This window comes from Pithys albifrons, chromosome 28 (genome assembly GCF_047495875.1).
Source record: "Pithys albifrons albifrons isolate INPA30051 chromosome 28, PitAlb_v1, whole genome shotgun sequence".
Lineage (NCBI taxonomy): Eukaryota > Metazoa > Chordata > Aves > Passeriformes > Thamnophilidae > Pithys > Pithys albifrons.
The window spans coordinates 5232367-5245664 of NC_092485.1; the positions used below are offsets into that span (position 1 = coordinate 5232367).

The 13298-nt window shown below is 53.4% G+C and overlaps 2 protein-coding genes across 2 annotated transcripts in view; one reads left to right on the forward strand and one right to left on the reverse strand.

Annotated features, from left to right (window-relative positions):
• Positions 1 to 309: 309 nt before the first annotated feature.
• Positions 310 to 860, reverse strand: LOC139683365 (putative mediator of RNA polymerase II transcription subunit 29). The gene is made up of 2 exons (XM_071578426.1): positions 758 to 860; positions 310 to 698 (listed from the first exon to the last, which is right to left on the reverse strand). The coding sequence occupies exons 1-2, from the start codon at positions 858 to 860 to the stop codon at positions 310 to 312; spliced, it is 492 nt and encodes a 163-aa protein (XP_071434527.1).
• Positions 861 to 2416: 1556 nt separating this feature from the next.
• Positions 2417 to 13298, forward strand: part of LOC139683366 (zonadhesin-like) — a 31444-nt gene continuing 20562 nt past the window's right edge. The window contains exon 1 of the mRNA XM_071578427.1: positions 2417 to 2950. Coding sequence (XP_071434528.1) covers positions 2417 to 2950 — 534 coding nt within the window. The remainder of the gene's footprint in view (positions 2951 to 13298) is intronic.

The window sequence follows — 13298 nt, forward strand, 5'->3', positions numbered from 1 at the left end:
CTTTTCCCTGCACTTCTCCACCTCTGTCTCAGCACTCTGCAAACACTTCTAGTGACTCAAGGGGAACTAAATGTCTCCATTTACCTGTTTACTGCCAGGGGATCAGTTTGCTCAGCTGGAAAAGACCAGGCCAGTTCACCTGTGCTTGTGTCACCTTCATTCCTAAATCATTCCTTGATTTCTGAAACGGTCCAGCTGCTCCTTGTGCAAGAAATCGGGAACGTTCACCCTCCCAAACCCTAAAGATTTCCAGCAGATGGCAAATTTAAAGGGTTTGAGTTCCTGAAACACTTTTCTGCATCATGTGCCTTATGAATTATCATCATCGTAGTCATCGTCATCGTTGTTGTCATTGTCTTTGTCATCATCATCATCATCTTCATTGTAGACATTGTTGTCATCGTCATCATCATCTTTTTTGTCTTTGTTGTCGACATCATCATCTCCATCATCGATGTTGTCATCATCTTTGTTGTCATCATCATCTTCATCATCAATGTCATCAGTGTCTTCATGATTGGCATCATCTTCATCATCATCTTCATCATCATTGTCATTGTCGTAGCCATCGTTGTCATTGTCATTGACGTCATTGTTGTCCTTGATGTCATCCCCGCCAATGTTGTCATCGTCCTTGTTGGCGTCATCATTTTCTTTGTTGTTCTTGTCATCATCATTGTTGTTGTCATTGTTGTTGTCTTTGTGTCGTCATCATCGTAGCCATCGTCATCGTCATCGTTGACATCATCATCGTCACCACTGTTGTCATCATCATCATCATCCTCGTTGTTGTTGTTTTCATCATTCTTGTCATCATTCTTGTTGGAAATAGGCCCCCATGGCAACTGCCCTAGCAACATGCCCCCCCACAGCAATGGCCCCAGCAACGAAATCCACACAGCAATGGAATCCACACAGCCATGGCTCTGGCTACAGGCACTCCATAGCAACGGCCCTGGCAACATGTCCCCCCCACAGCAACGGCCCTGGCAACATGTCCCCCCATAGCAACGGCCCTGGCAACATGTCCCCCATAGCAACGGCCCTGGCAATATGTCCCCCCATAGCAACAGCCCTGGCAACATGTCCCCCATAGCAACGGCCCTGGCAACATGTCCCCCCATAGCAACGGCCCCAGCAACTGCCTCAACCACAGCAACAGCCCCAGCAACAAAATCCACACAGCCATGGCTCTGGCTACAGGCGCTCCATAGCAACGGCCCCAGCAACATGTCCCCCATAGCAATGGCCCTGGCAACATGTCCCCTCCATAGCAATGGCCCTGGCAACATGTCCCCTCATAGCAACAGCCCCAGCAACATGTCCCCCATAGCAACGGCCCTGGCAACATGTGCCCCCCATAGCAACAGCCCCAGCAACTGCCCCAACCACAGCAATGGCCCCAGCAACGAAATCCACACAGCCATGGCTCTGGCTACAGGCGCTCCATAGCAACGGCCCTGGCAAGATGTCCCCTCCATAGCAACAGCCCTGGCAAGATGTCCCCTCCATAGCAACAGGCCTGGCAACATGTCCCCTCCATAGCAACAGGCCTGGCAACATGTCCCCTCCATAGCAATGGCTTCGGCAACATGTCCCCCCATAGCAACAGCCCTGGCAACATGTCCCCCCATAGCAACCACCTCGGCAACAGTTCCCACCCATAGCAACTGCCCTAGAGATGATGACAATGAAGACAACAATGACAACGAAGACAATGACAATGATGACAAAGATGATGTAGATACAACCACCACTTCTCTATTGCTGAATGTGAAGAATAATGTCCATTGCTTTAGTTTTCTCTAATTTGATGGAGGAATTGTTGGTACAGAGCACAAATACACAGGTATTTCTTAGTTCCTGCAGAAATCAGGCTTTTCCTGGGAAAACATGCTTGTTGGGGACCTGTCTCCAGCCTGGGTGAATCCCAGAACCTGCTTCACAGGCTGCACCACTAGATTGCAGCACAACACCAATTTCTGCTGCCAGCACAATGCAGGGCTGGGGAAAGCAGCAAAAAGAGCACTGGGACATCTTGGAACTACTTGAGCAAAAATCAAGGCAAGAAATTGTGCAGAAAGACTCAGAAAAGAACATCCCTGCCCTCAGGATGTGTCCACCCCACAGGAATGTCCTGCCCACTTGGGCTGAGAAGAGGTGCCACAGGAGGAGCAGTTGGCACCCAGTTTGCCCAGGGCTTTTCGTTGCCATGGGATAAGTGTCAGGAGCCCCCAGTTGAACTGGACCACTGCTTGGCACAAACATTTGCCAAAACTGGCTGTGAATCCTGAAGGGAAAAGGTGGCTGAGAGGAAATCAGTGAGCTGACAAAGACAACCTGCTCCTGGAGCTGGAGGTGCTGGGCAGTGTTGGTGGCTGTCACCAAACCCAGTGTGGCTGCCACCAAACCCAGTATGGCTGCCACCAAACCCAGTGTGGCTGCCACCAAACCCAGTGTGGCTGTCACCAAACCCAGAGTGGCTGCCACCAAACCCAGTGTGGCTGCCACCAAACCCAGTGTGGCTGCCACCAAACCCAGTGTGGCTCTCACCAAACTCAGTGTGGCTGTCACCCAACCCAATATGGCTGTCACCAAACCCAGTGTGGCTGTTACCAAACCCAGTATGGCTGTCACCAAACCCAGTGTGGCTGTTACCAAACCCAGTATGGCTGTCACCAAACCCAGTATGGCTGTCACCAAACCCAGTGTGGCTGTCACCAAACCCAGTGTGGCTCTCACCAAACTCAGTGTGGCTCTCACCAAACCCGGTGTGGCTCTCACCAAACCCAGCGTGGCTGTCACCAAACCCAGTGTGGCTGTCACCAAACCCAGTGTGGCTGCCACCAAACCCAGTGTGGCTCTCACCAAACCCAGTGTGGCTGTCACCAAACCCAGTGTGGCTGTCACCAAACCCAGTGTGGCTGTCACCAAACCCCTCTTCTGTGGGGTGAGGCAAAAGGGCTGTCACACACTGAGCCCTCTTGAACTCCAACCCACCAAATCCTTGGGCTGGGATTAATGGTTTAGAACCGAATTTAAGCCTCTTAACTTGGATCTGTTGCTCTCAGACTCCAAAGGTTATGATCCCTCCTCTGTTTCTGGGTGTCTGTGACCTCCCTTCCAGCAGCCCCCACCCCTGGGTGGTCCCTCCAGGCCCTCCTTTGTGGTCCTTCCCCTGGGGGTGACCCAGGCAGGTACTTGGGGGCACTGAGAACAACATGGGCCTCCTGCAGCTGCCAGAGCAGGTAGAGAGAACGAGCACATCAACCAGCCAACCCAGTATCCACCAGTGCCCCCCTCCCTGCTGCCCAGTTTGGCCATAGATCTGCCAGGACCTGCTGAGTTTCCACTGGAGCCCCAGAAGAACCTGTGACTCTCACTGCTCTCAGTAGCCCAGCAGATTTCTCCCAGCAAACTGTTTTACAGGGTTGTTTGGAAGGAAGACATTTAAATGTGCAGAGCAGTCATTAATCATGAATAATTAATAATTAATAATTATTATTTAAAATACCAGGGCAGGAAAAAATCCCGGTGTGGATATTTTTGATTTGTAAATGCCAGGCTTCTAATTAAAGGAGAGGGAACGTAATCATCAGTCAACTGGTTTTCCCAACGAGCATTCTGGGGGTTTGCTGATGGAAAAGGGCAGCAGTTCCATGTCTGGAGGCTGAAAGTTCTGCCAAGACTGAAACATCCCTCCTGGGGCTGGAGCTGGATGGATTTCTCAGAGTTTGGGCCATCACAGACTCATTAAAGTTGGAAAATCCCTCGAGCTCACCCTGTGCCCCATCCCCACCCTCTCCCCCAGCCCAGAGCTCTGAGTGCCACTTCCAGTGGTTCCTTGGGCTCCTCCAGGGGTGGGGACTCCAAACCTCCCTGGGCAGCCCCTTCCAGTGCCTGACCATCCTACCCAGGAAGAAATTCTTCCTGAATATCCCTTGGGTAACTCCTGCCTTGCCCCCAGTGCCTTCCATGGAGGTTCAGTGCCAAGAGGGAAATGTCCAGCTGGTTTCTCTGTGCTTGGCACACATTGATCCCAAATGGATCTGCCTCCCAGGGATCACCTGCCCGTGCTTGGCTTGCTCCCCACCTTCCCTGACTGAACAAGGTCATACCAAAGCCCAGCTATAGGTTATTGGTTAATTAATCAATGGACTTGATCCTTTTAGGCACTCACAGACTTGCCTAAGCAGAGTAATTAGCATTAAGTGCGAGTCTGGTACCTACATTTCCACTTAAATTATCCATGATTAGGAAGCAGCTGCAGGCTGGGTCTTTTCAGCCTGAAATTGGGGGTAAAAGGAAGGTCACAGCTCCATAATCCTTGTTTTGCAGGTGAACAGCAGCATCCTGTACAGAAAGGTATTAAAGGTCTTTTGTACAAAGAATTCCCCCCTGAAATCCTCGAAATCATATAAGGAGACTGCATTAGCTACACATCATAAATATTGATGCTGTTGCTAAGGGGAAGGAGGGCCAGGTTCAATGTTAATGGACTGGTGTTGGTATGCAGAGAACACTCAGGGGAGCAGAAGGGACAGGATCCTGGTCAGGCAGAGAGCTGAGCGAGGCTCCTGAGGCTCCAGGCAGGACTCGTGCCCTGGGAATGTGCCTGGTTGGAGACCTGCACTGGGCTCTCCTCGTCCTCCTGCTCTAAGTGTTGGGTTAATCCTGTGCCCTTGAGGGAGCAGCAGCTGCTTTGCAGAGATCTCAGGCAGAGCAAACCCCACAGGGCCAGGCGTGTGCCCAGCTGGAGTTTGTGTGGGCAGCACCTGCACCTGGGCCTGGAGGGGTCCAAGGGGGGGCTGCCAGGCTTGGGTGCTGCACCAGGCACTTAAAGTTCTCCCTTCATCCAGGCTGGACATCAGGAGGAATTTCTCCATGGAAAGGGTGGTCAGGAGGACTAGTTAAAAAAGAAACTTTTGAAGGAGAGAGGCTCTACACAAAATAATATCATGACCAACCCCTGGAGCTGTTCCACAGCCCTGAGGGTGACCTGGGTTCTCCAAGCTGGTTGTGGGTGAGCTGCCCACTCTGCCCTTGTCCCCCTGCAGGGACACACTCACCCCCCACTGAATTACTGCCCTCTGCAGCACTGGAGAACCTGGAGAGCCCTTAAGCAGAAGAGGAACCCGAGAAGACTCCACTGACAACCAGTGTCTGGAGTTCCCTCCCTCCTTTCTCCCTCTGTTTTTTCCACTCCCTGCCTTTACAGCCCCTGATGGTTTCCAGATTTCAAGTGCACAAGGTGTTACACCATCCAGGCTTCCATGGCTGCTTATTATTCACAGCAGAACCAGCCCCAGACAGCAAATTGCTTTGTTGATCCTGTGAAGGGAATCGATCCTTGCAAAGCTTAGTGTGTCTGACATGCTCATCGCTGGGGAAGGATGTTCCCACTGGGGCTGGGGGTGGTGGCCTGGGCTTCCCGAGCTCCAGGGAGGAGCAGGAGTCAAGGCTGGGATTAACTCAGGGGTCTATGATGCCTGAAGACACAGCTCAGGCTGTCTGGTTGCCTGCCCAGGGATGGACTCTGGTGTCCTGTGTGGGGACACCCCAACACACCTGGGTGGGAGCAGGAACTGAAATCAGGGGGGTCAAACTGAGTATGGGGGTGATCCTGAGGGTATGGAATCCTGAGGTGATCCTGAGGAACCGGGAAGGGTATGGAATCCTGAGGTTATCCTGAGGAACAGGGAAGGGTGTGGAATCCTGGGGTGATCCTGAGGAACAGGGAAGGGTGTGGAATCCTGGGGTGATCCTGAGGAACAGGGTGAGGTATGGAATCCTGGGGTGATCCTGAGGAACAGGGAAGGGTATGGAATCCTGGGGTGATCCTGAGGAACAGGGAAGGGTGTGGAATCCTGAGGTTATCCTGAGGAACAGGGAAGGGTATGGAATCCTGAGGTGATCCTGAGGAACAGGGAAGGGTGTGGAATCCTGGGGTGATCCTGAGGAACAGGGAAGGGTATGGAATCCTGGGGTGATCCTGAGGAACAGGGTGAGGTATGGAATCCTGGGGTGATCCTGAGGAACAGGGAAGGGTATGGAATCCTTGGAGTGATCCTGAGGAACAGGATGGGAACACAACTATTAACTCAGCAAAATATGAGCAAATATCATGGAAAACATCCCAGGAAAGAGCCACAGGTGGGTTCCAGTGCCCGTGTCCAAACCCCCATCAAAGAGGAGGTGCTGCACAGCCAGGGCTGGTATTTAACCAGAGCCAGGTGGAGTCAGTAAATCCAGTCCTTTCCCAGTCTGTTTGTGTCCCAAAGGCAGCTGAAAGGGTTGATTTCTCCCTCTGCTGAAGCAGAGCAGGAGCTTTGCCACTCCAGCATCTTCCCCCGACAGTTCATTGATTATCAGCCTGGAAGGGACAACAGTCATAAATTCATTTGATCTTGTTTATAGTATTCGTCTGTCAGACTTCCCTGCATCGATTCCCATTTAAATCAGAGTATTTCTCACAGGGGAAAAAAAGAACTATGCACTAAAACTCTGCTCAGAGATCCTTGGCCTGTGCTCCTGCCCCTGTGTGTGGGGCAGGGGCTTCGGTCCCAGCATGGCACAGCTGCCTTCCTGGGATGGGCTGGCACAGACAGGGATGGGATGGCACAGGCAGGGATGGGATGGCACAGGCAGGGATGGGCTGGCACAGACAGGGATGGGATGGCACAGGCAGGGATGGGATGGCACAGACAGGGATGGGCTGGCACAAACAGAGATGGGGTGGCACAGGCAGGGATGGGGTGGCACAGGCAGGGATGGGATGGCACAGACAGGGATGGGCTGGCACAAACAGAGATGGGATGGCACAGGCAGGGATGGGGTGGCACAGGCAGGGATGGGCTGGCACAGACAGGGATGGGATGGCACAGACAGGGATGGGCTGGCACAGGCAGGGATGGGATGGCACAGGCAGGGATGGGGTGGCACAGGCAGGGATGGGATGGCACAGGCAGGGATGGGATGGCACAGACAGGGATGGGCTGGCACAGGCAGGGATGGGATGGCACAGACAGGGATGGGGTGGCACAGACAGGGATGGGATGGCACAGGCAGGGATGGGATGGCACAGGCAGGGATGGGGTGGCACAGACAGGGATGGGATGGCACAGGCAGGGATTCAGTGGAACCAAAACTAAACCAGGGGATGGGCAAACAGCCCTGCAGTCCCAGGGGGTTGGGATTTGGGGCTGCTGGGTTGGTTCAGTAGCCTGGGGGTTCCTGTTGCTCCAACACAGATAAGTTGCTGCCTTCACTCCCACACTCCCCACTTGGAATAAAGTGGGAATAATTGGGATTTTCCCAGTTTTAGCATGTTTTGCAGGATACAACAGGTTGCCCAGAGAAGCCGTGGGTGCCCCATCCCTGGGAGTGTCCAAGGCCAGGTTGGACAGGGCTTGGAGCAACCTGGGCTGGTGGGAGGTGTCTCTGCCCATGGCAGGAGGTGGGATGGGATGGGATTTCAGATCCTTTCCAACCCAAACCATTGCATGACCCCACTGGGGCAGGGCTGTCTCCTCGTGTAGGGGCAGTACTGCAGAGCTCAGCTCTTCAGTGAGGTCTCTGCTCTCCCCATGTCTCAAGGAAAGGTCCAGGAGCCCCTCTGGAGGCAGCCCTGGGATGTGACCCCTCCAGCAGTGCCTTCCCCTCCCGAGGGAGCTCAGCCAATTAACAGTGTGCCCATCCTGCTGCTGTAATTGCACCTTATAATGCTCTAAACAGCAACAACAAAAAAAAGTAAAACAAATCGTAGCTGGGACTGGAGACTTGAAAATCCATTAAGGGATTTATTTTTTATTCTTTTATTTTACCCAATACCTTGGGGGGTTGAAAGCTCATCTGCATGTTACTGCTCCAAATGGAAAACCAGAATAAATGCATATTTGAAGCAATAAAAGCCCTTTCGTACTAAATCTGAGTACAAATTAACAATTACTAGTGCTGTCTAATGCCTTTCTGCCTCAACACATTCATTTAACGGCCCTTCTTTTATCTTCAATGCTCCAGTTCATTTTTTTTCCTCCAAGATTCTTATTGTGAGTTTGGGGAGGGGAGGGTTGTTTTGTTTTGGGGTGGGTTTTTTTTTTTTCCCTTTCTTTCTAATTTAGCAGCAGGAGGAAATGATTTTATTTGCTCTTCAGGCAAGGAAAAAAGGAAAGAGAAGGGAAGGAAGGGAGGGAGACACCGCTCTGGCTGCTGGCACAGAGGGCTCTCCACGAGCTGGGTGGGTGATGCTGCACCCTCACATGTCCCCTCTGCTGCAGGTGCTGGCACAGCACCCTCTGAGCACGATTTTGGGAGGCAGAGGATGTGGGTGGGCACCACATCCTCCTCACCCTGCAGGGGAGCTGCTGCCAGGGCTGGGGGGCACTGCCCACCTTGGGCATCCTCCCAAGAGAAGAGGAACTTCCCTTCTCTTGTGAAAGGTGTCACAGAATCACAGAATGGATTGGGTTGGAAAAGACCTCCGAGATCATCAAGTCCAACCCTTGATCCAACCCCACTGTGATCACCAGCCCAGGGCACTCTGTGCACTCTGTGCCCTGGGCTGGTGATCACAGTAGGGTTGGATCAAGACGTGGTGGATTCTCCCTCAGTGCCAGGTCCAAACTCAGGTTAAAAACGTCCAGGGATGGGGAATCCACCCCCTCTCTGGGCAGCCCATTCCAATGCCTGAGCACTCTCTCTGCAAAGAATTTTTTTCTGATCTCCTACTTCAATTTCCCCTGGCAGAGCTTGACCATCCCTGGAGGGTTTTAAACTGAGCTTGGCTGTGGCACTGAGTGCCCTGATCTGGGAAAGGGACTGGAGTTGGACCAAGGGTTGGACTTGATGATCTCGGAGGGCTTTTCCAACCCAATCCATTCTGTGATTCTCTGCAGGTTTTGGGTTGGGAGGTTGGTCTAGTGGAAGGTGCCCCTGTCCATGGAGGGGCGTTGGATTATGGGGTGTTTGAGGTCCCTTCCAACCCCAACCATTCTGTGACACACAAAGTGATGTGACTCGACCCTCCCCCTGTCCTGGGGCACAGCAAGAAACTTATTCCATCCCACCCCATCCCATCCCACCCCACCCCATCCCATCCCACCCCATCCCACCCCATCCCACCCCATCCCATCCCACCCCATCCCACCCCATCCCATCCCACCCCACCCCATCCCATCCCACCCCATCCCATCCCACCCCATCCCACCCCATCCCACCCCATCCCATCCCACCCCACCCCATCCCATCCCACCCCATCCCATCCCACCCCATCCCACCCCATCCCATCCCATCCCACCCCACCCCATCCCATCCCACCCCACCCCATCCCATCCCATCCCATCCCATCCCATCCCATCCCATCCCACCCCACCCCATCCCATCCCATCCCATCCCATCCCATCCCATCCCATCCCATCCCATCCCTGACTGTGATTCTCCCCCTTGTGCTTAAGGAGACCGAGATCCTGAAGAAACCCCCAAGTTCTGAGCACTTTCCCGTGTCTCAAACCTTTGGAGAAGGGCATGAAACATTTCTTTTAAAAAAAGAAACCTATTTGCATATTTTGCATAACTTAGCAGGAGACACTGTGTGGTTTTGCTCTCCCCCCAGAGCCATGTGCAGCTCTGCTTTGATCCAGTTCCTCCCAGCAGCCAGAAAGCCCAGCCATGCAGAAACCCACCAGGGATGGCACTTGGAGGAGCTGGGGACACCACAGGCCCTTACCCCTGCTTGGGACCCCCTGGCACTGCCCTGTGCTGCTCCATCTCAGAATCACACACTGGTTTGGGTTGGGAGAGACCCTGAAAGTCCCCCAGTCCAACCCCCTGCCCAGGCAGGGCCACCTGGAGCAGGTGACACCAGAGCTCAGCCAGCTGGGCTTGGGGTGTCTCCAGAGAGGCAGATTCCTCACCCTCCCTGGGCAGCTGGTCCCGTGCTCTGCCACCTCCATGGAAAGAAATTCTCCCTCACGTTGAGGTGGAACTTGTGTTTTAGTTCTCAGGGGCTCTGCCACAACAGCCAGAGCAAAGTCTGGCTCATCAAGGGTTAAACAATGACATTTTGGGACAATTCCCTGGCAATGGAGAGTTGTCTGAATGACTGAAAACAGAGTCCTCTCCTCCAAAGTGCCCAGGACACTCCCCACTGCCTCAGAGAGCCAAGGGCCTCTCCTGGCTCTGCAGCTCATCCTTTAAGTGGCCTCCTGACTGTCCTTCCTGACCCCCAGGGTGGGGTGGGGACAGTGGGGTGCCCCCCTGTGCTGCAGCCCCCCTGGAGGCCTCAGACAGGCAGAGAAGGGCCCGGGGGTCCCTCTCCTGGGGGCTCTCTGGGTCAGTTGGCTGCTGGCAGATGCAGCTCCCGTTTGCTGCCTCCCTCTCCCCAGCAATCCAGCTCTCTGCAATCAGCAGCAGCACCCAGAGCACGGGAGAGAGCCAAGAATGTCCCCTCAGTTAATAAGATAACAATTTACCATGTGCTGGGCTTTCATTGCCTCTGCCTCCCCTCAAACACAGCAGCAGACATGTGGAGTTGCCTCTAAGTAATTTAGGAGAAAGGCTGCTCTGATTCCAATCCCCCATCCACCCTGTTCCCATCCAGCAATGCTTCTTGTCACCAGCCAACAGCATTTCAAATATTTACAGCCCTGTCTTTTCCCTGGGGAAGGATCAGAATAAATCATTGGAGCCTGCAATAAATCAAAAATTAATCTCCCAAAAGCACGAGGCCTGTCCGAGCCCTCAAATAACAAGCAGCAGAATTTATCAAGGAAACTGGGGCTGGTGTCTGCATGGCACTGCCAGGGGGATATGGATGGGCTGGCAGGGCAGGGAGCTCAGCCAGGGGGCTCAGGCACAGGGGGACACAGGTGGGGTGGGGCACTGGGGGCATTAAATACCCCCTTCCCCTGGCACTCACATGGGGTTGTTCCCCCTCTGGCATCTGGAAGTGGCAGCTCCTGGTCCTGGGCATTCCCAGCTCTGGAGCAGGGAGTGCTGGTGCCCAGTGCAGCCCCAGGGAATAAATCTCCAGGTGTTTTAGGGCAGCCCTGGGCCTGCTCAGCCCTCCCAGGGATGGCACACCTGGAGCTCACAGGGACCAGCACTGAGAGGGGCAGGAGGAGGGAGTTACAAGGTCCTTTAAGTGATAATGGTCATTTCTTTTGCCTTTTCCAAAATATAAACACCAAATATACTCATCCTATTGGCATATCTTGATAATAACCAATTTAAAGTAATTTTAATAGGACATTATGTTTCTAAATCTCCATTGCACTGTGGAGATACACAGAGATACAGATGTTTGCCACAAAGGTGGGCACCTCCCAACTCAAAAGCCCCCCTGGGGCTGCAGGAGGGCTCAGCTCGCAGCCCATGGGTAGGAAACAGCTCCCAGAGCTCAAGTGGTTCCTGGAAAAGGAACTGCCCTGGTTTTTCCAGGAAAAGTCAGAAAAGAAACTGCTCTGCCTGCACACAGGAACAGCACAGAAGCCCTCAGGGCAGGAGGAACCAGAGTCATTTGGGTTGGAAATGACCCCCAGGACCATCGAGTCCAATCTGTGTCCGATGCCCACCTTGTCACCCAGCCCAGGGCACTGAGAGTCACGTCCAGTTGTTCCTTGGACACCTCCAGGGGTGGGGACTCCACCCAGGAGAGGTTGGTCAGGAGTTCTCTGCTCCTGGAAACAGGAGGGGAAAGGCCCAGGGGCTGAGCATCTGCTCTCCTGCCACAGGAGGGACCTTCCCCAGGGCCATCAGGGTGGGCTCTGGCTCAGCAGGGTCTGGCTGCAGCAGAGCCCACCTGGATTGTTGGATTTTCCAGCAGATCTCTCTAGATTTGTGCTCTGGGTGGAAACAACTCCCTGCAGTGAGTGGAGCTCCAAGTGCTTCTTGGCTGCTTTGATGTGGATCACATGGAAAAACAGGGGGAGGGGAGCAAAGAGTTTGCTGCAATTCTCCTACAGTCTCTGGAGCTTTTTTTCCATGGGAGGAAGCCCATGCAGAGGAGATGCTGCTCAGCCCCAGGACCAGCTCTAACACCACACACTCTGCTCCCAGCTCCCTCATTCCCCCCTCCCAAGGCCCTGCCATCCCACTAATGATCAATCCCCAGCTCTGTCACTGCCACACTTTAAAAAGCTGATTTATCTGAATATCAAAATAGCTCTTCCCCCACTCCCAGCCATTCTATCGCTTTTCCTGCAGCAGGCAAAAAATTTCCTTTTGATCTTCTTTCCCCCCTCTTTGCAACAAATTAAGACAAAACTCATCTGTAGTAATTGCTCCCCACAGAGTTACTACGGGCACCTCCTCGCTCTGCACCAGCTGAGGATGGAGTTGTTTAGTCAATCTCATAAAAGACAGATGAAGAGATTAGAGGAATTTATTGAGACGACCCCAACTGTGCAGAGATAGTGCAAATATTTACCTGGAGGCTGTTGTGGAGTCCCCTGGAGCACGTGGGGACAGCTCTGACACTCCTCTCTCCCACTTGGCTCTCATTGAGGCTCCTCAGCACGTGTGGAGCCCCCGAACTGCAGAGCCCGGGGGGTTTGGGGCTGCTGTTAATACATGTATGCAAACATTGGTTTTTAAGAACCATGATTTATAAGGTGTCAGAGCTCAAAGGCTGCCTGAGTTGGGCAGCAAATTAACTTGGGAAGTGCCAGGGAGCATTAGTGTGAGTGACAAGCAAAGAGCCTGAACCGGGTCAGCGAATTTGTGAGGGGCCTCAGCACTCCCCTTAATGGAATCAGAGCGAGCTCTAACAATAAATTAATCTCTGTCAATAACACACATAATGGGGCTTCCCTGACGGGCAAGTCCCTGGGATGAAGCTCCTCCTGCACAGCACCATGGACAGCAACGTGCCCATGTGGGTGCTGCAGAGCCCTCGGTCACCCCTGGGGAATGGCCAGGTGCCTTGGGGACCCCAGGGACTGGGGGGCTGCTCTTGGGATGCCGTTCTGCTGGACAGGTCCCTGGAGATCAGGGAAGGGTCAGGAGACTTGGCTGTGCCTGCTGGAGAAGGGATCTCACCAAGGTCTGAGCACAGGGCTCAGCATCACAGTTCTGGTAAAATTGCCCTTCCCTCTTCATCCATCTCCCCTTGACTGGGGCAGATAAACAGACCTGTTATTCCTCCAGATGCACCAGCAACAAGGGCCCAGCTCAGCCCCCTGGGTGCAGCCTCAAAAGTGGGGATGAATAGAATAGAATCAAGTCACAGAATGATTTAGGCCAGAAAAGACCTCCAGGATCATCAAGTCCAAGCTGTGCCCATCCCCACCTTGTCCCCCAGC